The 23,070-nt window shown below is 37.2% G+C and overlaps 1 protein-coding gene across 8 annotated transcripts in view; it reads right to left on the bottom strand.

The window, feature by feature from the left end:
* Nucleotides 1-22,384, bottom strand: part of LOC123529339 (bromodomain-containing protein DDB_G0280777-like) — a 272,760-nt gene extending 250,376 nt beyond the window's left edge. For 6 of the 8 annotated variants that reach the window (XR_008366691.1, XR_008366692.1, XR_008366693.1 and 3 more), the window contains exons 1-3: nt 22,340-22,384; nt 19,986-20,083; nt 14,618-14,750 (exon numbers count right to left, since the gene is read on the bottom strand). Coding sequence is in view for 4 of the 8 variants with exons in the window: in XM_045309646.2 (XP_045165581.2) it covers nt 14,618-14,750; nt 19,986-20,035 (183 nt within the window). In the remaining 4 variants the exon portion in view is untranslated. The other 2 variants (XM_045309645.2, XM_045309651.2) reach the window with 2 other exon arrangements.
* Between the last annotated feature and the right edge of the window lie 686 nt (nt 22,385-23,070).

Here is a 23,070-nt window from a genome sequence, read left to right as displayed (position 1 = left end):
GATCAAAGCGGTACAGTTGCCCGAGATTGTCATGGCATTACGTCATGTTTTCACACCATGTGAAACATCACTGCTTGATCATACCGCCTCGCTTCCTGAAATTGTTGAGGAGAAATCAATAAAAAAGTTTCTTCTTTAATTTTTTAAAAGCGAATGTGCAATATCACGAATAAACTGACAGGTAAATGTGTCAAACGATTACACTGGATATCCTACCTCTGTGACCTATTTGCCCTCAAAGAATTTACATTATTGTTAGAGAAGAATATCTTACAAAGTGTTGTGTCAAAAAGTACATGTACAAAGATTCATTTAAAACTTAATTAAAAACCGCAACAACATAATACTGCTTTATTCTAAAGCCACATTTCTATTTACGTTCACAAGGTCACGTAACCTATTCTGCCGCGCTAACAGAAATCTGTTAGCCAAAAATCGTTTTACTCCATGTATATAAATTGTTGCCGCTTTTTCATTATTTAAGAATTTTTAATTCTGTTTTTTATACTTTCTGGTCAAAAGTCTGAATTTTATGACCATATTATGTATCATTTATTTACTTTCAGAAATAAATAAGTAATTAAGATCGCGCTGTTTGAATTTTTACAAGTGATTATATGAAAATTCGACCATTTTTATAGAATCTTGCCTACATTTTTGTCAATATAGATTATTAAAATTATTATATAATTCAAACTGTATTACTTCTCAAGCGGTGTTGAAAATTTGAAGCGATTATATTAAACAAAAGGGTCATCATGAACCTGGATCGCTCACCCAAGTAATATGAGCTACATGTTTCAAATGTCAAACTGATAATTTTTAGAAATTTTTTGGAAGATTTTCCGATGTACAATCAAGTAACCCCTGGGGCGGAGCCAATTTTATCCCAGGGGTCATGATTTGAACAAAGTTTGTAGAAGTCTACTAGGCAATGTTACATATCAAATATCTAAGATCTAGGCCTTCTGGTTTATTTTTAGCAAATTTATGAAGATTTCCCTATGTACAATTAAGTAACCTCTGGGGCTGGGTCAATTTGACCCTGGGGGGTCAAGATTTGAACAAATCTTGTAGAGGTCCTTTAGGCAATGCTACATTTCAAATATCTAAGATCTAGGCCTTCTGGTTTATTTTTAGCAAATTTATGATGTAACTTGGCAGAAAAGTTCCCTATGTTGTGGTTTGTAATCTTGTGCTAAGTAATATTGAAATCCTTTAATGAATGACACAGTTATGGACCGGACAGGAACAATTAAGTAACCCCTGGGGCTGGGTCAATTTGACCCTGGGGGGTCAAGTTTGAACAAATTTTGTAGAGGTCCTTTAGGCAATGCTACATGTCAAATATGTAAGCTCTAGGCCTTCTGGTTTATTTTTAGAAAATTTTGAAGATTTTTCTATGTACAATCAAGTAACCCAAAGGGGCGGAGTCAATTTGACCCCGGGGGTCATGATTTGAACAAATTTTGTAGAAGTCTGCTAGGCAATGCTACATATCAAATAGCTAAGATCTGTCAGATTTGTCCCATACTTTGACACATATATATAGGTAGCAGAGACTTTTCTTTTCCCATCATCAACATATATCACTTGGTTTCTTAAAAAAAATAGTTTGTTGAAGAAAATGTCATAATTCTTCCACGGCATTTTCTTGATCTGACCTTTACATTTTTTCTTTTCAAATTGCTGATCACTGACGAACAAAAACTATATCAAAGTCTGTCTGCAGTCATTAAGCATGCTTAACCTTAAATTCTTAGTAAAAAGGGGACATAAATAAACAAGAGTTGTCAATATTAGTGACAAATGCCCCCGAAACGTGCCCAAGAATGCTACAGTTGTCTGTTCAAAATATGCCAGAAAAGTTTAATGTCCAAAGGTGACCTTGACCTTGAAGCTAGGGGTCTGATATGATATAGTAAACAAGTGAATGAAGTATTGCCATGCAATACAAAGTCCCCTACTGGAAGGCACCTAATTTTCTCTACTGCAGTATAACATAATGAACTGATATCTGTCAATGATGTATAAACAATATTGTACTATATATACAATATAATATAACAAAGCACTTGGATTAAAATTTGCATATATAAAAACGTACAGTTTTTTTCATTTGGAATTTTTTTAGCCGATCATACAAATGTCATCATAAAAGTTATTTATAGTAACAACAAAGTGAAATTAACCCTAAAAACAAAATCAAAAAAAATCTATAAAATATTAAATCCACAAGAAACTCTTTACCAGGTAGAGATAGATCAAAATACACCTAAAATTTGGATGTACCGTGCATGTTGTACCACAGAAAAGTGGTCTCAGTTTTTCCCTACGGCCAGTAATAAAAAAGTTACAATATAATCTATTTAAAGGGACATAATTCTAAAACAAGAGCTGTCGGAGGACAGCAACGCTCGACTATTCAACAGCCTTGTCAATTGAATGAATACAAAAGTTGAAAAAGGGGCATAATTTTGTAAAATGCAAAATAGAGTTATGGAACCTGTGCAATGTAAGTCAGTTTGTCACAGTGAATAAGTGTGTGAAGTTTCAATCCATTCCCACAAGTGGTTACTGAGATACCAGCTTACATACAAAACGTTAACCAAAATCGGGACGCGGACGCGGACGCAGACGCCGACGCCGACGCCGACGCATGGGCGAGTGCAATAGCTCACTATTCTATGAATAGTCAAGCTAAAAAGTGTGCCTCATAGTGGTGAACATTTCTGCCAAGTTACATCAAAATCCCTCCATGCATGAAGAAGAAATGCTCCGGACAAAGTCATTCTTGAATTTGACCTTTAACCTCTCAGTATGACCTTGACCTTAGACCTAGGGACCTGGTTCTGGCACGCGACAATTCGTCTCATAGTGGTGAACATTTGTGCCAAGTTACATTAAAATCCCCTCAATGCATAAAGAAGAAATGCTCCAGACAAAGTCATTCTTGAATTTGACCTCTAAGTATGACCTTGACCTTAGATCTAGAGCCGGGGCTTTGCGCACAACATGTTGTCTCATCCAGGGAAATGTTTGTGCCAACTGATATTTAAATCTTGTTTTGCATGACAAAGTTATAGACCAGAGTGGAAAAAAATCCTATTGATCTTTGATCTCAAAGTGTGACCTTGACCTTAAAGCTAGGGTTCTGGGTGTTGTGCATGACACGTCGTCTTATCATGGGGAACATTTATGCCAAGTAATATTGTAATCCCGTTATGGATGACAAAGTTCTGGACCGGACAGGAAAAAAGACCCATTGACCTTTGACCTCCAATTGTGACCTTGACCTTTGAGCTAGGGGTCCGGGATTTGCACATGACATGTTTTCTCATCATGAGGAACACCTGTGCTAAGTAATATTGAAATCCCTTAATGAATGACACAGTTATGGACCGGACAGGAAACAGACCCTGTTCATAACATGTTAACATATGACTGCTAAGTGTGACCTTGACCTTTGAGCTAGGGGTCTGAAAGTTGTGCAATACACATCGTCTTATTATGAGGTACAATTGTGCCAATTGATATTAAAATCCCTTCATAGATGGGAGAGTTATTGACCGGACAGGAAAGAAGCCCTGTTGACCTTTGACCTCAAATTGTGATCTTGACCTTTGAACTAGGGGTGCGGGTTTTGCGCATGACACGTCGTCTCATCATGGGGAACATTTGTGTCAAGTAATATTAAAATCACATCATGGATGAAAGAGTTATGGACCGGACACGAAACAGACCCTGTTAACTTTTGACCTCTAAGTGTGAACTTGACCTTGGAGCTAGGGTCTGAGTCTTGCACATGACACATCATCTCAATATAGGGAACATTTGTGCCAAGTAATTAAAAATCTCTTCATTGATGGAAGGGTTATGGACCGGACAAGAAACAGACAATGCTAACCTTTAACCTAAGTGTGACCTTGACCTTAGAGCTAGGGGTCTTGGTTTTGCGCATGACAGGTCGTCTCATTGTGAGGAACATTTATGCTAAGTTATTTCAAAATCCTTTCATGGATGGCAGTGTTATGGACTGGACAGGAAACAGACCCTGTTAACTTTTGACCTCTAAGTGTGACCTTGACCTTGGAGCTAGGGGTCTGGGTCCAGGGGTTTTTTTTACGACTTGGGGAAGAGGCCCCAGCCTGTCATTGGGGGAAGAAAATAGCGCGCGACGAGCAGTTTTGGGGGATTTTTTCACTCGGGGGGAATTTACAATTATGCATAATAGACACTTTAAACTATGTTTTTATTACATATTCTTGCAACTTTTAGCAACTATACACACTGTCACTTAGCAATAGATGGACTTGCACTGATGTTCACTTATCATCGTAACAAGGTGGGTGGGGAGAGTTGAAATGCTCAAATCATTGAATATTTACAAGTTGCCAACAATAGGTTTATCATAATATTTAGCAAATGTCCTTGCATTTGTCCACCCTGCTGTTCTAATAATAGTTCCAAGAGGGACACCATGTAATTTTGCTTTTGACGTGGCAGTTGCCCGCATACTGTGTGGTGCAAATGAACAATCTATACCTGCGACACTGGTTTATTTAAAGGTCACATGCTTTTATTCACAAAAAATGCTTTAAAATAAGAGTTGCTTTTGCAAGAGTCATCATATTATTATTAAATGCATACTTTTGTTGGCTTTTTATTTCAATTGTACTAGAAAATCTTGTAAGAAAGGATAAAAAAGTCCGAAAATCACGATCGCGAAAACGTGTGACAAATATGAAAAAACGAAAGCAAACATTAAAAATTCTTGATAAAATACTCGTTTGAAATTTCATCTTTTCACCAGAACTATTCCATACTTATAATATCTGATTACTTAAAACATTTATATTTTATTTTGCTCTAGCAAAATACCTCGGCAAAGATAATAAATTTGCCGACCGGTTTATTTAATCGAATCAAGCACATAAAATAATTACTTTAAATTAACAACACATATTACACAATACAGCATAAGCTGTTACCGCTAATTAACAAGAGGTACAAACACGATAATCTGACTCTGCATTGTTAATCAATCATCTATATTACATACTGATGATAACCACGTGTCAGTCGGCGTGTGGCGTGATTGACATGTCAGTAGCTAATTAACATATGACGCTCCGCCTACTGTCATACTTACGCTGGTGTCGACAAACAGTATGAAGTTCACTGGGATTTTGATTGACAATTATTTTTTTGGGGCAGAGCTTTCGAACTCGTTACGCATCAAAGAGTATTACCGCGAGACAAGCAGACGCCCACGGCATATTATGTGCGGGTCAGATACGAGTTTTTATCGATTTTCGCTGGTCAAAACCGGAACCTCGGGTCCAACTGAACGCTCTTCAAACATTTTTCTACTATTTCTAAAGGTTTTCACACCCATTGAAAATTGTGAGAGACCTTCTGCAATTGTGAACGGGTCCGATATTTGGTCGGGAAAATCGCTGGGAGTAATCTCCATTGCTTTGTTTACGACTTTGGAGGGGGGAATTTCGAACGTAGGGGAATTTCGACTGCGGTAGGGGAAATCCTTGGCTGTGGGGGAAATCCTCGGGTGGGGGTCGAGGCCGATATTCGGCCTCTGCTATAGAATAATAAAAAAACCCTGGGGTCTTGCGCATGACACGTCGTCTCATTATGGTAAACATTTATGCCAAGTTATTTCAAAATCCCTTTATGGATGGCAGAGTTACAGCCTGGACAAGAATTTACACGGACGCACGCACAGATGTATGCACAGACACGCACGGACGGACAGTGATGTGGACAAACTATTTTAAATTTGAATCAAATCCATTTACTAATAACTGAGATAGAGTGAAAGTGCATCAAAATTTTAACCTGAAATTCTGAGTAAAAAGGGGGGCTTATTAAAGAAATATTGGTGCAAGAGTTATAGCCCTTGTGCCATATGATGTGGTGGTTATGAGGAATAACTATTTTAAGTTGGAAACAAATCTATCAAGTAAATACAGAGATAAAGAGAAAGTGCATCAAAACTTTAACCAAGATGCGGACGCGGAAGGACGCCTACGTTGGGTTGAGTAGGACAGCTCTCCATACTTTGTATAGTCGAGCTAAAAACTCAAGACTTAGACAACATTATATTATCCTTAATCCTCCAGTCCATTATTGAAATATTAGTTAATTCAATTTCCCAACAATTAACTGTAATCACCACAACTGCTTCTTGGGAAATTAAAGGTTCAATGTGTTAATTAAAGGCTTTTAAAGGTTTTTCAGCAAAGTAAAAAGTTTTAAAGGTCTTTCACAAAATTAAAGGTTTATAAATGTTTGAATTTGAACTAGAAAATCAGCCATGATCCTGATGATGCCTTAGATTTCTTTCTCACAATACTGCTTGATCTAATGAATACTCATATTCCTGAAAAACAAAAGCGTGTTAAACAAACAACAACCAGACTGGTTTAATACTGAAATAGCTGATGCAATAAGGTCAAGAGACTCTGCTAAGAAAGCGCAAAATGAAACTGAATTTAAACTCTGGAGACAAAAAGTAAAAAAACTTACTAGTCAAGCAAAGAAAACATTTTACACTAAAACCATTAATTCTAACAAAGCAAACCCAAAGAGATTATTTTTATTTTTTTTGGATTTAACGTCGCACCGACACATGATAGGTCATATGGAGACTTTCCAGCTTTAATGGTGGAGGAAGACCCCAGGTGCCCCTCCGTGCATTATTTCATCACGAGCGGGCACCCGGGTAGAACCACCGACCTTCCGTAAGCCAGTTGGATGGCTTCCTCACATGAAAAATTCAACGCCCCGAGTGAGGCTCGAACCCACATCAATGAGGGGTAAATGATTTGAAGTCAGCGACCTTAACCACTCGGCCACGGAGGCCCCCCAAAGAGATTATGGAAACATCTTAAGAGCTTGTCTGGAAAATCTACCCATCACCAAACAAATTAAATAAATGATGACACAGGTAACCCAATATTAGATATGCAGTCTACAGCAGAAACTTTCAATTCATTTTTCTCAAATATATTTAAAATGGGGCCTGAACCACCACAATGTCTGGAAAATGCAAGCCTAGAAAAAAGTTTAACAGTTTGTCAATATAAAAATAGACAGTAACAAAACATTCGAAATACCTCCAGTGACAGAACAATTCATTTCAAAAGAATTCAGGAACCTAGATGTGTCAATGTCAACAGTTTACTGAGCTTGGTGGAAATGGACCCAGAATAATAAAATTAAGTAATAATATAATCTCAAAACCAATGTCTAAAATAATAAATCTCAGCATATGTAAAGACAAATTCCCAGCTAAATTCATAGTAGCCAAAACTAGAGCTATCACTAAAGGTGATGAATGTACCCCCCTCATGCACTGACACAGAACATTGCAATTTGACGCACACAAGATTGCATAATTATGTGGACTGTATCCTGGGGTTATGTGTTCTCGACTTACTAAGAACAAAACATCATACGAATATGCAATAAGTGAAGATCTTACCTTTAAATCATTCTTATCATTAAATATATCCTTTATCCGAATAAAAAATAAAGAAAAATCCTCTTCTGGTGAAGGAAATTCCACAAAGCATGCTTAATAAAATGGCGACCTCTTTTCCAGCATCCAAATGATGCGTCATATGTTCTCGAGCTATTTTTAGAAACACAGGATTCCCTGGAAATCAGTTTCTCAATGTAGTGTATATGCTACAATAATAAGAGAGCAATGGTGTAAAGGTCAAATAATCACAATTTATTGATTTTTTCTCTACTGTACTATATACCACATAACAACTTTTAGTAATATATTTATACTAAAGAATTACTCAATTAGCTTTTGCAACAAGGGCAAACAAATGGTGTGTCCTTTCTGGCAACCCTTAATTCTGTGCAGAATTTCAAGTGCACCCAGTGCTTACAAAGATCACAGCCTACCCATTTGACAATAAACAAGCTCCCATCTCTCTTCTCCCTTGGAACATAGAAGCTGTTACAAACACAGCAGATGTCACCTGGTTCGGATCCCGACTCGGACTGGGAATCTGCTGAATCTTCTGACAACAGATTAAGACAAGATGGCCCAGGCCGAGGAGATACTTGTTGAGTGACTTTCTTTACACTCTTTGCCGGTTTGTCCACCTGTTTCAAGCTTACAGACTTTGCCTTTGAAGATTTGGAATACTTAGGCTTTTTCACACAACTTTCAGAAACATAATCTTTAAACTTTTCAAAAGTATGACCCTCCAGTGCCTTACCTCCAACAACATCACTAATATTGCGCCGTTTTTTTACAAGCTTCTTACATACTTTAGCTGATCTACTTTCAAAGAAATCTTGCCCTAAAACGGGCTCAATCTCAGCTGGCATGTTACCTGCCTTAACAGGAGACTGACTTGAACAAACATCATCTACATACAGAGTAGAAGGTTTTAACTTTAAACCAAGCTGCTCACACATGGTTGAACCATCGAGTAGTGGGTGTATGCCTGCTCTCTTGAATGCAGCTTGCAGGTTAGATTGACTCAGAGCCACTGTATAAGCCTTACAGGCAAGAGAGCAGACATCATATCGAGTGACAACTCGATGGTTCATCCTTGCGAAAGCAGTACACTCTTGGATGTAACGGTTCTGCAAAGGACCGAAACAACCAATATCCATCGGCTGAAGAATATGGGACGTATGAGGAGGCAGAACAAATAACACTATTTTTCTTTCAAGAGCCCAATCTACAAGATCAACTGAAAAATGAGACCTGTGCCCATCATACAACACCAAAATATGCTCGTTGTTGTCACCCCTACCCTGCACATATTTCATAAAGTGAGACTTTAAGTATGTTCTAAAGACATCAGCATTGGACCATCCTGACTTTGTCATGGTCCCATCTGCACCTGGAGTTTTGCCAGACATTAAGGTATCAAAATACCTCTCCCCAGGAAATACAAAGTATGGGGGTATCTGTGTACCCAAAGCATTCCCTGCACCAATAATAGTTACAGTTTTGCCCCTATCGGCCATAACTGACTGGGCTTTGCAGTCTGATCCTGCTATAACATTTGGGGGTTTGTATTCTGTATTAATGCCTTTTTCATCAATGTTATATATATTGTGTGGGTTGTCCTTAATGTTATATTTGGACATTATGTAATTGAGTTCTGTGAAATAGTTTAAAATGCATGTTTCACTGGCACATCTAGCTCTTTGTTCAGAAAGACTAGAAGGCCTTACAAGTTTCAGCTCTGGCCATCTACTCATAAAGTCATAATACCACTGGTGACTAAATGGCTTGTCAACTGTCCTTTTCCCTAACGCCACAGCATAATCAGATGCCAAACTGATAACTTCCGACCGTGTGTAACCATAACCCACTTCAGCTAAACTTTTGATATGGGAACAAAGCCTCTCCTCCTGGTCAATATTAAGCACAGGTTCAGGTCCTGACTTAGTGGTGTCCACAGAAATTCTGTTGGCTACCCTGTCTCTAAGGGTGGAGATAGGGACTCCGTGCATCTTAGCTGCTTTATAGACAGATATTTTCTCATCCTTTACCATGTTGTATGCTGTTACAAGGCTAGTTGGAGAATACTGCCTCAAAACTGGCTTTCTATTGGATGGTGTTAACTGCAAGATACAGAAAATACTTACATGTTGCCTAACGGCAAGTACTGTATTTTGATGTAGCGCATACATAACAGTGAAAATTATATTTCGATCCAATATGCAAATTTTTCGTAGGAACTTCCGGTCTAGAAAATTTCATAAGGTCAACAACTTTGGGACAAAAATAAACATTTTAACGGGATTTTAGTGAATGGAAGTAAGTTGCATTAAGATTTTGTTATCGAAATCTGTGTTTTAGTGTATTATGAATGCTACTTACCTTTATTCTGAACATTTTGGACAACTTTTATATTTTGATGACAGAAACGCTTGTGTTTACTATTTTGAGGTGTTTACTTACGCGTAAAACGTAACGCACGCGGTTTAGATACGTCATGATTGGACTAGCTCGAGAACATAAGTAAGTCGAGAACACATGACGTCAGGATATATAGACTGTATGTATACAGTATAGTAACAAAAAACAAATTCCCATAACTATGCAGAATATTTATCTAAAAGAATGTAACATGCACCATGCACAACTAGGGTTGGTACTGATCACTTGTGTGAAGTTTCATTAAATTGTGTGTAAGGGTTTGGTAGATTAGGCACGCACAAGATTGCATATGCAGACTGTATGTACATAGTATGTTAACAAGAAACAAAGTCCCATAACTCTGCAATTTTTGTCGCTGAAAGAACCTAACATGCCTCATGCACAACTACTGTTGTTACTGATCACTTGTGTGAAGTTTCATTAAATTGTGTCAAGGGGATGAGGAGTGATGGTGCGCACAAGATTGTGTCTATGTATATAGTATAGTAACAAAAAAACAAAAGTCCCATAACTCTGCAAAATTTTTTTCTGAAAGAACCTTTCATGCCCCATGCACAACTACTGTTGTTACTGATCACTTGTGTGAAGTTTCATTAAATTGTGTCAAGGGGATGAGGAGAGATGGTGCGCACAAGATTGTGTCTATGTATATAGTATAGTAACAAAAAAACAAAATCCCATAACTGCAATTTTTTTTCTCAAAGAACCTAACATGCCCCATGCACAACTACTGTTGGTACTGATCACTTGTGTGAAGTTTCATTATATTGTGTCAAGGGGATGAGGAGAGATGGTGCGCACAAGCTTGTGTCTATGTATATAGTATAGTAACAAAAAAACAAAGTCCCATAACTCAGCAAATTTTTTTTCTAAAAGAAACTAACATGCCCCATGCACAACTACTGTTGGTACTGATCACTTGTGTGAAGTTTCATTAAATTCTGTCAAGGGGATAAGGAGAGATGGTGCGCACAAGATTGCGTCTACGGACAGACGGCCAGACGGACAGACAGACAGACGGACAGACAGACAGACAGACAGACAGACAACCTGAAACCAGTATACCCCCCCTTACAACTTTGTTGTCGGGGGGTACAATAACACCAATTTTCAGGAAAAGATCCAAGTCAGACAAAAACAACTACAGGCCTATCTCAATCCTGCCTGTGCTATCTAAAATCATTGAGCGTCAAATATCTATACATTTGAAAAGCTTCTTAGAAGAAAACAAATTATTACATTCAAAGCAATCAGGTTTTCGTGTGAACCACTCATGTGAAACAGCACTAACCAGTATAATTGATGACTGTATTATGGCAATAAACAGTAAGTCCTGTGTTGGGACAATATTCCTAGATCTGACTAAAGCCTTTGACCTTGTAAATCATTCTCTTTTATTATGCAAACTAAAGTTATATCATTTCAGTGACTTTGAATATTTAACAAATCGCAAACAGAAGGTTTCTGTATCTGGTCATCTATCAGAAGCACACGATATCTCAGCAGGTGTGCCCCAAGGCTCTGTCCTTGGTCCTCTATTATTTATTCTATACATAAATGACTTGCCACTTCACACAGGTAACTCTACTGTGGATATGTTTGCTGATGACACAGCAATGTCTGCTTACGGCAAAACAGTTACTGAAGTTCACACTTCTCTCCAAGATGATGTCAATAGGGTTGAGAAATGGTGTCAACAGAACTGTAGGATTCCAAATGTATCTAAAACAAAAGCAATGTTTATATCTGCATCCTACAATAACAAACCAATCAATGCTCACATAAGCACAAACTCAATTCAGATGCAAGGACAATCACTGGAATACTCATCTGCAGAAAAACTTTTAGGGGTTCAGGTTGAACCTTAACTGGAAGATTCAAGTTGAAAATACACTGAACAAGAGCTGTCTCCATAGGATGACACATGCCCCCGATGGCACTTTAAATGAATAGTTATGGCCGATGTTCGAGTTTAGGACCTTTGACCTACGGAGCTGGGTCTTGCGCGCGACACGTCATCTTACTGTGACACACATTTATGCGTAGTTATTTTAAAATCCATGCATGAATGACAAAGATATGGACCGGACACGCCCATCAATGCACTATCATGAAAAAAGACCTTTAACATCTAAGTGTGACCTTGACCTTTGAGCTACGGACCTGGGTCTTGCGCATGACACGTCGTCTTACTGTGGTACACATTCATACCAAGTTATTTGAAAATCCAACCATCGACAAAGATATGGACCGGACACGCCCATCAATGCACTATCCCTTAATGTCTAAGTGTGACCTTGACCTTTGAGATACGGACCTGGGTCTTGCGCGCGACACGTCATCTTACTGTGGTACACATTCATGCCAAGTTATTTGAAAATCCATTCATCGATGACAAAGATATGGACCGGACACGCCCATCAATGCACTATCCCTTAATGTCTAAGTGTGACCTTGACCTTTGAGGTACGAACCTGGGTCTTGCGCACGACATGTCGTCTTACTGTGGTACACATTCATGCCAAGTTATTTGAAAATCCATCCATCGATGACAAAGATATGGACCGGACACGCCCATCAATGCAATAACCTTTAATGTCTAAGTGTGACCTTGACCTTTGAGCTACGGACCTGGGTCTTGCGCGCGACACATCGTCTTACTGTGGTACACATTCATGCCAAGTTATTTGAAAATCCATCCATCGATGACAAAGATATGGACCTGACACGAAAAATGCGGACTGACCGACAGACTGACAGACCGACGGTTCAAAAACTATATGCCTCCCTTCGGGGGCATAAAAAGTGTAACACTAATCTGTACCTTCTGCTAAGAATTAAATCTTTTCTCAGTATACATTACCGCAAGCTTTTCTTTAATGCATACATCCTACCCCATCTAGACTACTGTTGTACAATCTGGGGCAACTGTAGTGATGACCTTATAGAAAAAGTCAAATTTCAAAAACGAGCAGCAAGAATTATTCTTGATAAGGATTTCAATGCACCATCAGCTGAACTCTTTACAGAACTCAAATGGATGACCTTTCCTGAACAAATTCATTATAAAAAGGCTGTTCTGGTCTACAAATCCCTACATAATATTTGCCCCCAGTATCTACTCTAAATTTCAGTCCCTGCAAAATTCATGTGAGCTTGAACTTAGATCCAGAGATAATGCTAACATGGCTGTCCCCAAACCACGCATAGAATTCTTTCGCAAATCCCTATCATACTCTGGACCAGTAATCTGGAATGCTATTCCAGCATATATTCGAAACTCAGATACATTTCAAAAATTCAAGAACTCATACCTTCAGTGGAAGTACTCTGGGACCACCAATTTTATATATGTAATTTCAAGGTTTAAGCAAAATTTTCTAAACTTTGTAATATATATGTATATATGCATGTCTTTGCTGTTTCTTTTTATTATCTTGTGTTTTATGCTACATTTGTTCATTATTAAACTTTCTTTTCAGGTTTGTTTCTCAGCTGTATAACTGTATATTTATCAATCATTACTGTTCTCTTGATTTGTAAATTTTGTAATTAATCTTGAATTTTTTGTTTGATAATGTGGACCATATTGAAAATTGATTAAACACCAAATATGTTATCCACGTAAAATAAAGTCGTTCTTATTATTATTATTAAAGACCCCACTGTGAGGCCTGTGATACACTGAGACTGGATTTTGAAATGGTATGTTATCTGACACGATTAATTATTTCTATGTATACATGCATAATTATTGTGGTCGACTGTATCTAGATATTTTAAGAGTTGAGAAAACTTAATTGGAGAACAAAATTATATTCATTCATAGATTACAGACTATAACCTTCTGTTATATTTTGTTTTTAACACTTATGATTATGCGCGAGCTCTTTCTATTTAAAATACACCAACAACGTGTAAAATTTGACCTGTGTAAATAACATTCCTAATTCACACAGGCAGTAAATATGTTGTGAATTTATTTGAATAGGAGAATGTAATTTTGTCAATTACAACAAATTAACTAAAACATAGATAATATCACAAACAAGTGAAAGTGACACATTCACCGCTTTGTGTACATGAAACAAAAGAAAGACACATCACGTGTACACCAACAATTACAAAAACAAATGTCTCTGGCATACAGTAGATGTTTTGATAATGTAATACATTATAGAAAAGTAAATTATATCATATTCAATTGAAGATAAATTTGATGTTAAAATAAAAAGTCAATCGCGACGGTCCATCATGTTAATACTGGGATTCCTTGCGACCAGCAAACCACCCTCTTCCTGACCACGAGGTTCAGTTGGGTGTCCGGCCACCGGGACTGACCACCCATAATAATTTTGTACAGCAAGGGCTGAAGGGTTTTTGAAGGTTGCATGCTCGCTGTACTGTATATGAAGACAGTTGATAAGCATATCGATGTAAACTTGAATATTAAATTCATGTATTATTGATCCAGACGTAGTTGATTGACTAATTCTCCCCAAGTAACTGACAACATCTCCACATGATGAAAGGTGGAGGACATCTGGCTTCAGACCCATTGTCTTCTGGCAAATCGTCATAGTGAACATAATGCTGTGTCCAGGGGATCAAACTATCTAAAGAACTAACGATTGAGCTGAACAAGGTAAAATATCCTTTCAAACTTTGACCTACCTGCGAATTAGATCCTGCTGAACACTGGTCCTGAGAAAAGAAATCTTGTGACTGGGGTTGTGTCATATCAAACTGTGTAAACTGTGCATGCTGAAGTTGGGAAAAGTCATTTTGGTTACTCTGCTCTTGTGAGCTGAAAATAAATTCTTAATATTACTAATATGACAAGCTGTATACAAAAATTATATACCATCTGCTTCTGGGGGAAAAGATATACAACATTAGGGTCATTGACCCTAAAGCGGTCACCTGTGTAACAGGCATCAAGTGTCTTTGTACAACATAATGGTACAAGTACAGAGTTAGATTTATATAAATATCAAGGCTCTAGCTATTTTGGATTCAGAGAAGATATTCAAAGATTCTTTTATTAGGCTATATTATATACATGCCACACACATTTTTTAACCTAGAGCAATAATTTGAACAATTACAGTAGACACATAGTTAGCAGGGCTTTTTTAGCTAAAATTGTGAAGGTGCCTGGGCCTGGTCATTTTGTGAGAAAAAAATTGTTGGCAATTCTACAAAATTGTGAATAGAAATAGTAAACATATAAAAACCTTAATCAATAACAGTTACTCATGGACATAAATTTCCTTTTCAGCAAAGTAAAAATGCAAATACTGAAACACATTTATTTCATTATAGGGAATCCCTTACAGAAGCAAGCCTCTGTGGCGTACATGCTGCGTATTTGCTGTGTACTATTTCGACGAGTATACAGCATGTACGCAGGAGGTCACTAGTACACTTCAAGTATGCAGCACAGACTCTGAAAATTTAAGGAGTACACTGCATGTACGCAGTAGGGACTTGTACAAGAAAATAGTACACTGCATGTTCACCGCAGATACTTCGAAATTTGTGCAGTACACTTCATATACGCGGGAAAGACTTGTACAATTTCTTTTGGCATTTATACTTAGTTGTTTTTTTATAAGTTAAAGTCTGAAGTAAACTTCATATACGCGGGAGGGACTTGTTCATTTTCTTTTGGTGTTTATACTTTGAATTTTTTTAGGTAAAAGTCTGAAGTACACTTCATGCAGAAAGGATTTGTACATTTTTTTTTTTTTTTTTTGGAAGCAAGAACTTGAATTCCGAGTAACTTTTATCTTAATAGCATAGAATAGTTCAGATTACCGGTATTCTGAACAATGAAAATTTGCCAAACTATTTGCAATGTTCATTTGTGAAGCTTACAATTCTTAGTGATTTCTGAGCTGCACCTTGCATGCAGTGTTAAAATATATTCTTTTTCATTTTGAATTAATCCTGGAGCTTTCTAACTTTGATAATTGAAAAGCCTTATTTGAACTTCGTTGCATTACATTTTGTAATACATGAAATAATTACCAAGATAATGCCTCAACAGCGCCCGAATGAGAAGAATTAATAGCTCTCACTGTTATTTGAATACTCTTAAGCAAAACACCATTCTGTCATGCTTTATAAAGGCTTTAATGCTCATTATGTTAACTCATTAAGGCCTAACCAAATTAAAAAGTTGTTCATCGGATTTGCCGCTCGTATATTTTCAGAACGTTTTTGGCTAATTACGCTCGCCCAATTGGAAAAAATCAATTCAAAATTTTTTGGTGCGCTACTTTTTATGGACGTAAAAGTGTATAAATGCTTATATAATTCCAGTCCTAGATTGTTCTCAGATGGATTTTAATCAAAATAAATACATACTACGCACACATCGTCTGTAATAAATCATAACACTTATATTTAGTTGCATTAAAGTTGTTTCCCCTTGATGCAGTTACGCCATTTTCTTCAAATGTTTACCAAATTACATGCTACAAAAATTGATTTATTTCATTGAAAAGTGGAAGAAGAAAAGCATACTAATTTATTTGATAACATTAATCTACATTATTTTGGTAAGGGTAAATACTTATTGATGCATGTCACTTATCTTTTTTCTGTTTTTTTCTGTCCAAATGATCAGCATTTGCATACGAAAGTTGGTGGGGTAAGGAATTTACATTATCACAGCAGTTTCGCCACAAGAGTACACAGCATGTATGCAGCAGGAGTACACAGCATGTACGCCGCAGGACTCGGGCCAGGAGTACACAGCATGTATGCCGCAGGAGTTCACAGCATGTACGCCGCAGGAGTACACAGCATGTACGCCGCAGGGGTAGTACACCACAGGCTCATTTGCATGTGAAAAGTGTATGTGCCGCGTACATGCTGCGTACTATTTCCCGCATACTAAATTCCTCCAGCGTACATCCTGTGTACTATGTAGTCCACAGCATGTACGCAGCAAGTAGTACGCGGCAGAGCTCATTTGCATGTCAAAAGTGTACTACAAACGTACTATCGGTGTATGTGCGGTGTATATCCTGCGTACTATTTAAAGCCCTTGATTTCAGTACATATCATGTACGCATCATATACGCTGTATGTACACAGCAAGAGTATGCAGCAGGCCTTTTTCTTCTGTAAGGGATATACCCTGGGTTATAAGTATATACAATTTTAGCAAATGATATTCTGGGAAAACGTTTCCAGACATTTTCAAACTTCATAATGTCTTCATGAATTATATGCTTATGACTTACATCCTTGTTAGTATCATATGTTGCCCTATTTAGAAGATGCTGTATTGGCATGCAGTATCTTTTGTGAAAAATGTCCTTATATAGATGGCGGACGTTGGTAACTCTGTTAAAGTTCTTGTTTGAACATTTATGGTAGAGTGTCAAACCCTTATATGATTATCACATGCCAAATATCAAAGCTCTAGCTATTGAGGCTTCAGAGAAGAAGATCTTGTTTCTTACATATAAGCATATTGTATATACATGTCACACCCAGGAGCGTCGCCATTTTTTTACCCTAGGGCATTAATCTGAACTATTATGGTAGGGAGTCAAACCCTGATATCACATGCCAAATATCAAGAAGCTAGCCATTATCACATGAGAGAAGATTTTTAAAATTTGATTGCTGAAAACCCATATGTTCAATGCACTGGAACCATTTGAACAATTTTGAAAGAGGGCAACCAGGTTTTTTTTCCTTCTATAATAGGGGCCGTTAATAGGCCCATTACCCTCAGAAAATTTCTTTTAAATCATTGCACTTTTCCCAAACAACAGTGCCAGACTGTCACAAAATACGCCCGTCAGATGAAAACTGTTCAACTTAGAGAGTGGACAAGGCTTAATTTGCAGTTTTTCCAGTAATTCAAGAGCCATACTCCAAGAGTGCCTGGGGCGATTTGGGTGGTTATCGAACCTGGCCGGATATTAAGCCCACAAACATTGTCAGCAAGTTTGGTGAAGATCGGATGAAAACTCTTCGACTTAGAACTTAGAGAGCGAACAAGGCTAAATTCGCAGTATTTTCAAGTAATTCAAGGACCATGATAATCCAAGAGTCCCTGGGGGGATTTTTGTTCATTTTGGGCAAAAAAAGCTATTGATGTAACAAAGAAAGTAAAATGGAATATTGCCAGTCAGAAACCACAGAGACTTCAGACCCTTATACATCCCAGCAAGGTCAGAAATGGAACAGACCTTTTCTCTTTATATCAGACACAGTTACTGAAACTTGTTAAATGCGATTAACATTTTGTAGCGGTTATTAGAAATGATTAATAATATGTATAACTGCTCAAAACTGAATGACCCAAATTAATTTGAATTATACGATTCCAGTCATACAGTACAAATAAATTTTTTTTGGGTAACTGTTTTTGTCATTTTCTTAGGTATTTGCTTCCTTAACACTGGAGATATCCAGGTCAGCTGATGCCATCCCCGTTGTAAATTTTGAATAGCTAAAAGTCATGATAATTAACTGGAACGATTTTGTGCGTGGTTTTGTATTATACAAATATGGGAAATCAAATGTTTCTCAAGTGTAGTCCAAGATGTATTTTCAAATATGACAGTTTTGGAAATGGTCGCTCGCTGAGCTAAAAGGGACAAATAAAAAACAAATCAGTTCTCCCTATACTGCATTGTTATTTCTTAGTGTCTCTACGTAGGTCTACGGGAAACTGTGAATGAAATCTATAGGTAAGTAGCAGCGTCTGATAGAGGTGCGCGGTATTACCGGTATACCGGTAACCGTGGTACCATCTTCCCGTGGTATGATACCGCGGTACCATCGGGGAATACCGGTATTTTATCAACATTATCCCTACTTTTGTTTATTTTTAATTTACATTGTCTATGTAGCCTTCCGTAACAGCAATTGACACCATGCATGATTTTCCGATTTATTTCTCTGCAATTCCCATGCTACTATTATTAGTTTCCAAAAATAACCACCCAATGGTGCAACTGAACATGCCAACATGTATGATCGACCGTGTGATCCCCAATCAAAACCTTCGAAAACCTCCAGATTATTCCGTATAGATGGATGACGTCATGGGCGCACTTGTTTTTACTTTGAGTCTGGTAAATTCGGCGAGTCCCAACTTCTTGTTTAAATGATGATAGTTTAAAATATCCCAGTACGTATTTGCACGTATTAAAAAAGAAATAAATAGTATGGAAAATGTTGTCGAAATTTATTATTTTTTGTTTGAAAACGATCTGATGAAGCCTTCTTAAACATTACTGGTTTATCAAACGGGTGTACGAATCGAACTTCAAACAAGCGCGGCCTATATACATGTGACCCAGTGCTTCCCTAGAGACAATATGGCGTCTTCCGACGAATACACGCTAGTAAAAAATACTAAGGGTCATTAATCAAACTAGTCATTAGTCAAGTTAATATTCCAGTGTATTTTTTTCTTTAATTCTAGTCAAGTAACTAGTCTTCTTTGTTGCTCATAATAAATTAAGTATTTCTGAGAGTTTTTCAATATTTTTATGACCACTACCATAGCTGTAAGTCTTACGATAAATATGGTGGTATACCGTGGTATATACCGCGGTAATTAGGAAAAAACCGTGGTATACCGTGGTATTTTTTTCAAGGCGGTACCCAGCCCTAGCGTCTGACCACACTTTCAAATGCTGGCAAAAAAAATCAAAATAAATGTATCAAAATATAATTTCTATTCAATGACAATATGTTGCTGGGGAGTCTTCAGACGTGCCCAGATATGAATACCAAACATTTTCCAGGGGAGCATGCCAACAGACACCTAGATTATGTGCCTACACATCTACTATGGGGAAGGAACGCCCCTGCAAAAGAAAATAAATCTACCAAATCAGAATCCTGTCAGTAACAACTCGAAGGCATAGTAGACTCACTAAAATATATAGTTTTCTGCCAATATTTTATGACATTACAATCACATTTTGCGCTATAATCTATACACAGAATAAGCCTGAATCTTTGTGGTTTCCAAAGAAAAAGCTAAATATATGGGTCTTACCTTTGACCTCTGCTGAACAGTTCTTGAGTAATTAACTGATTAGAAAACATCCTGTCTCTAATTCTGTCTTTAAAAATAGACTGTCTAACACAAAACCTCTGAAATAAAGTAATGCCATTTACTAGAGATCTATGTTACTTTTAATTCGACTTTACAGTTGTTTTTTTTTCAGTGTGAAGTTATAGCTAAATGCACAGATTTACTAAATATCTTTTGTTTGTCCTCCTTTCTTTGTAAAAACAAAAACATTTAATATTTCAAAAATGACCATCTAAAAACATATATATTTTAAACAAATGGATGAAGTATTGCCATGCAATACAAAGTCCCCTACTGGAAGGCACTTAATTTTCTCTACTGTTATTTATAGTAACAAAGGGAAGTAAATCCTAAAAAAAAATCTATATAATATTATGTCAACACAAAACTCTTTACCAGGTAGAGCTAGGTCAAAATACACCTAAAAACTGGATGTAGCATTCATGTTGTACCACAGAAAAGTGGTCTCGATTTTTCTCTACGGCCAGTAACAAAAAATTAACAATATAAGCTATTCATAGTGACAACAAAGGGAAGTAATTCTAAAAACAAGGGTGCCTCATGGTGGTGAACATTTATGCCAAGTTACATCAAAATCCCTCCATGCATGAAGAAGAAATGCTCCGGACAATGTCATTCTTGAATTTGACCTTTGACCTCTAAGTGTGACCTTGACCTTAGACCTAGGGACCTGGTTCTTGTGTATGACAATCCGTCTCATGATGGTGAAAATTTGTGCCAAGTTACAACACAATCCCTCCATGCATGAAGAAGAAATGCTCCGCACAAAGCCATTCTTGTATCTGACCTTTGGCCTCTAAGTGTGACCTTGACCTTAGACCTAGGGAACTGGTTCTTCCACATGACACTCTGTCAAACATTTGTGCCAAGCAATATTAAAATCCCTTTAAGGATTGTTGAGTTACAGACTGGACAGGAAAAAAGCCCTTTCAGCCATTGACATCCAAGTGTGACCTTGACCTTTCAGCTAAGGGCCCGGGTTTTGTGCATGACAAGTTGTCTCATCCAGGAGAATATTTGTGCAAAAGTTATAGACCGGACAGGAAAAAAATCTTATTAACTTTTGATCTCCAAGTGTGACCTTGACCTTAAAGGTCAGAGACCACCAATTCAAAAACGTACAGGGAACTTACTGGGAATGAGGTAAGTGTATACCTGGGAATAAGGTAACGTCTGTGCGTTCTGATTGGTCAGTCATGTAAACAAACCCAGGAAGTGATTATTTTTTCAAAATTGATATTTTTTCACTACATTTACAGTATTTTATTATACATTTTGACAAAATTTGCTACATTTTATGTGTATTAAAAAGAAGTTTTATCAAACGAATTTCTCCCGCCATGTCAATGATATAAACAGGGGGTCATCTCATTCACACGAAAATTACTTAAATAAGTATCACTATTCATATGTTTTTCATCCGATATTTTGGTAGAACTAAGATAGTTCTTGAAAAACTTGTAATTAGATATACGTTTCGATGTATGGAAGGCCGTACACGCCATAATGTTACAATGTAAGTCTATGGGAAAACAATTGGTGGTCTCTAACCTAAAGCTAGGGTTCTGGGTGTTGAGCAGGACACGTTGTCTCATCATGGGGAACATTTTATGCCAAGTAATATTTTAATCCCTTGATGGATGACAGAGATATGGACCGGACACGAAACAGACACTGTTCAAGCCATGTTAACAGTCCTATTATGGGGTACATTTGTGCCAAGTAATATTAAAATCCTTTTTATGGATGGCAGAGTTACGGACTGGGCAGTAAAAAAAAATCCTGTTGAACTTAGACCTTCAATTGTGACCTTGACCTTTGAGCCAGGGAGTCAGGGTTTTGCACGAGACACATTGTCTCATCAAGGGAAACATTTGTGCCAGACTAGTCCAAATGAATATTTACGAAGAATTTGTTTGCCATCACTCCTAAAAGTCTGTGAGTGCTTCTTAAAGTAAGTGCAAATAAATTTGGAACCTGTTGCAGGGCTCCAGATAAGATGCGTTTTAGCATAAATTACGTTTTAAAATAATGCATATATGCATGTCTGATAATTTTTATGCTTATATTTATGCTGACAGAAAGTATGAGGCCAAAAAATTGGACTTGCATGTGGACGAAAACACGACAGAAAACTTGTTAAGCGGTCGGAAACTGGTTGTACCGGGATGCTTACAATTTTTTTTTTGCCAACACTCTATGACATAATAAATTAAACATGGTGAAATTTATCCTTTCATACAATAATTTCGTAATTATAAAGTCCACGGATATCTTGTAGTATAACTGGCTACCTGCAATCAACCGCAATCAAGTGCAGACGATTTATTTGTTTTGCCTTATCGTTTGACAGTAAAACACAGTGAATATGTTCGTTTGTTTGCACCAAAAGGAAAATGGAAACTTTGCAAGTTGCTGCTTACGGAATGATAAAAAAATAACGACAGGAGATAAAATACCATTTAGAATGTTGAAAAAATAGATATTCCTTTAAGTTTAAGGCACTCTTAAGGATAGTGTCGGGTATTTTTATATGTCTGTCCTGATGATTATGATATGAAACCGGTAGGTAGACAGATAGAGGAAACCCATTGGATGTTTTTCTATTTATATATACATGTGATCTCCCGAGCGGGACGGTCAAAATCCCGATTTTTTTCACCTTGCCCAAAATTATAATTCTCCCGCTTTTCATAAAAAATCAATTTTTAGACTTTTTCCTCACGGCACTATTATCATGACTGGGTTGATAATTACACGGTAAATCAAAGCGTCACCGACTGTTGTGTATTATACATGTGTGAATTATAGGCACTAATTTTGATACAAGGTAATGATTAATTAAGGAGACCCTCACTTTTAATGAATATAAGTGGTCTTAGACATTTTCCATTATTTCATATAGTGCATTATAAGTATTTAATTATAGTTTAAACTTCATTTTATACCTCTAAGGAGCCAGACGAGAGCAATTAAGGACTTTGGTCGCATTTTTTTTCTAAGTGGCTGATTCTTACAACTATTA

Source organism: Mercenaria mercenaria, chromosome 13 (genome assembly GCF_021730395.1).
Source record: "Mercenaria mercenaria strain notata chromosome 13, MADL_Memer_1, whole genome shotgun sequence".
NCBI classification, from domain to species: Eukaryota; Metazoa; Mollusca; class Bivalvia; order Venerida; family Veneridae; genus Mercenaria; species Mercenaria mercenaria.
This window is presented reverse-complemented; position numbering and strand designations above follow the sequence as displayed.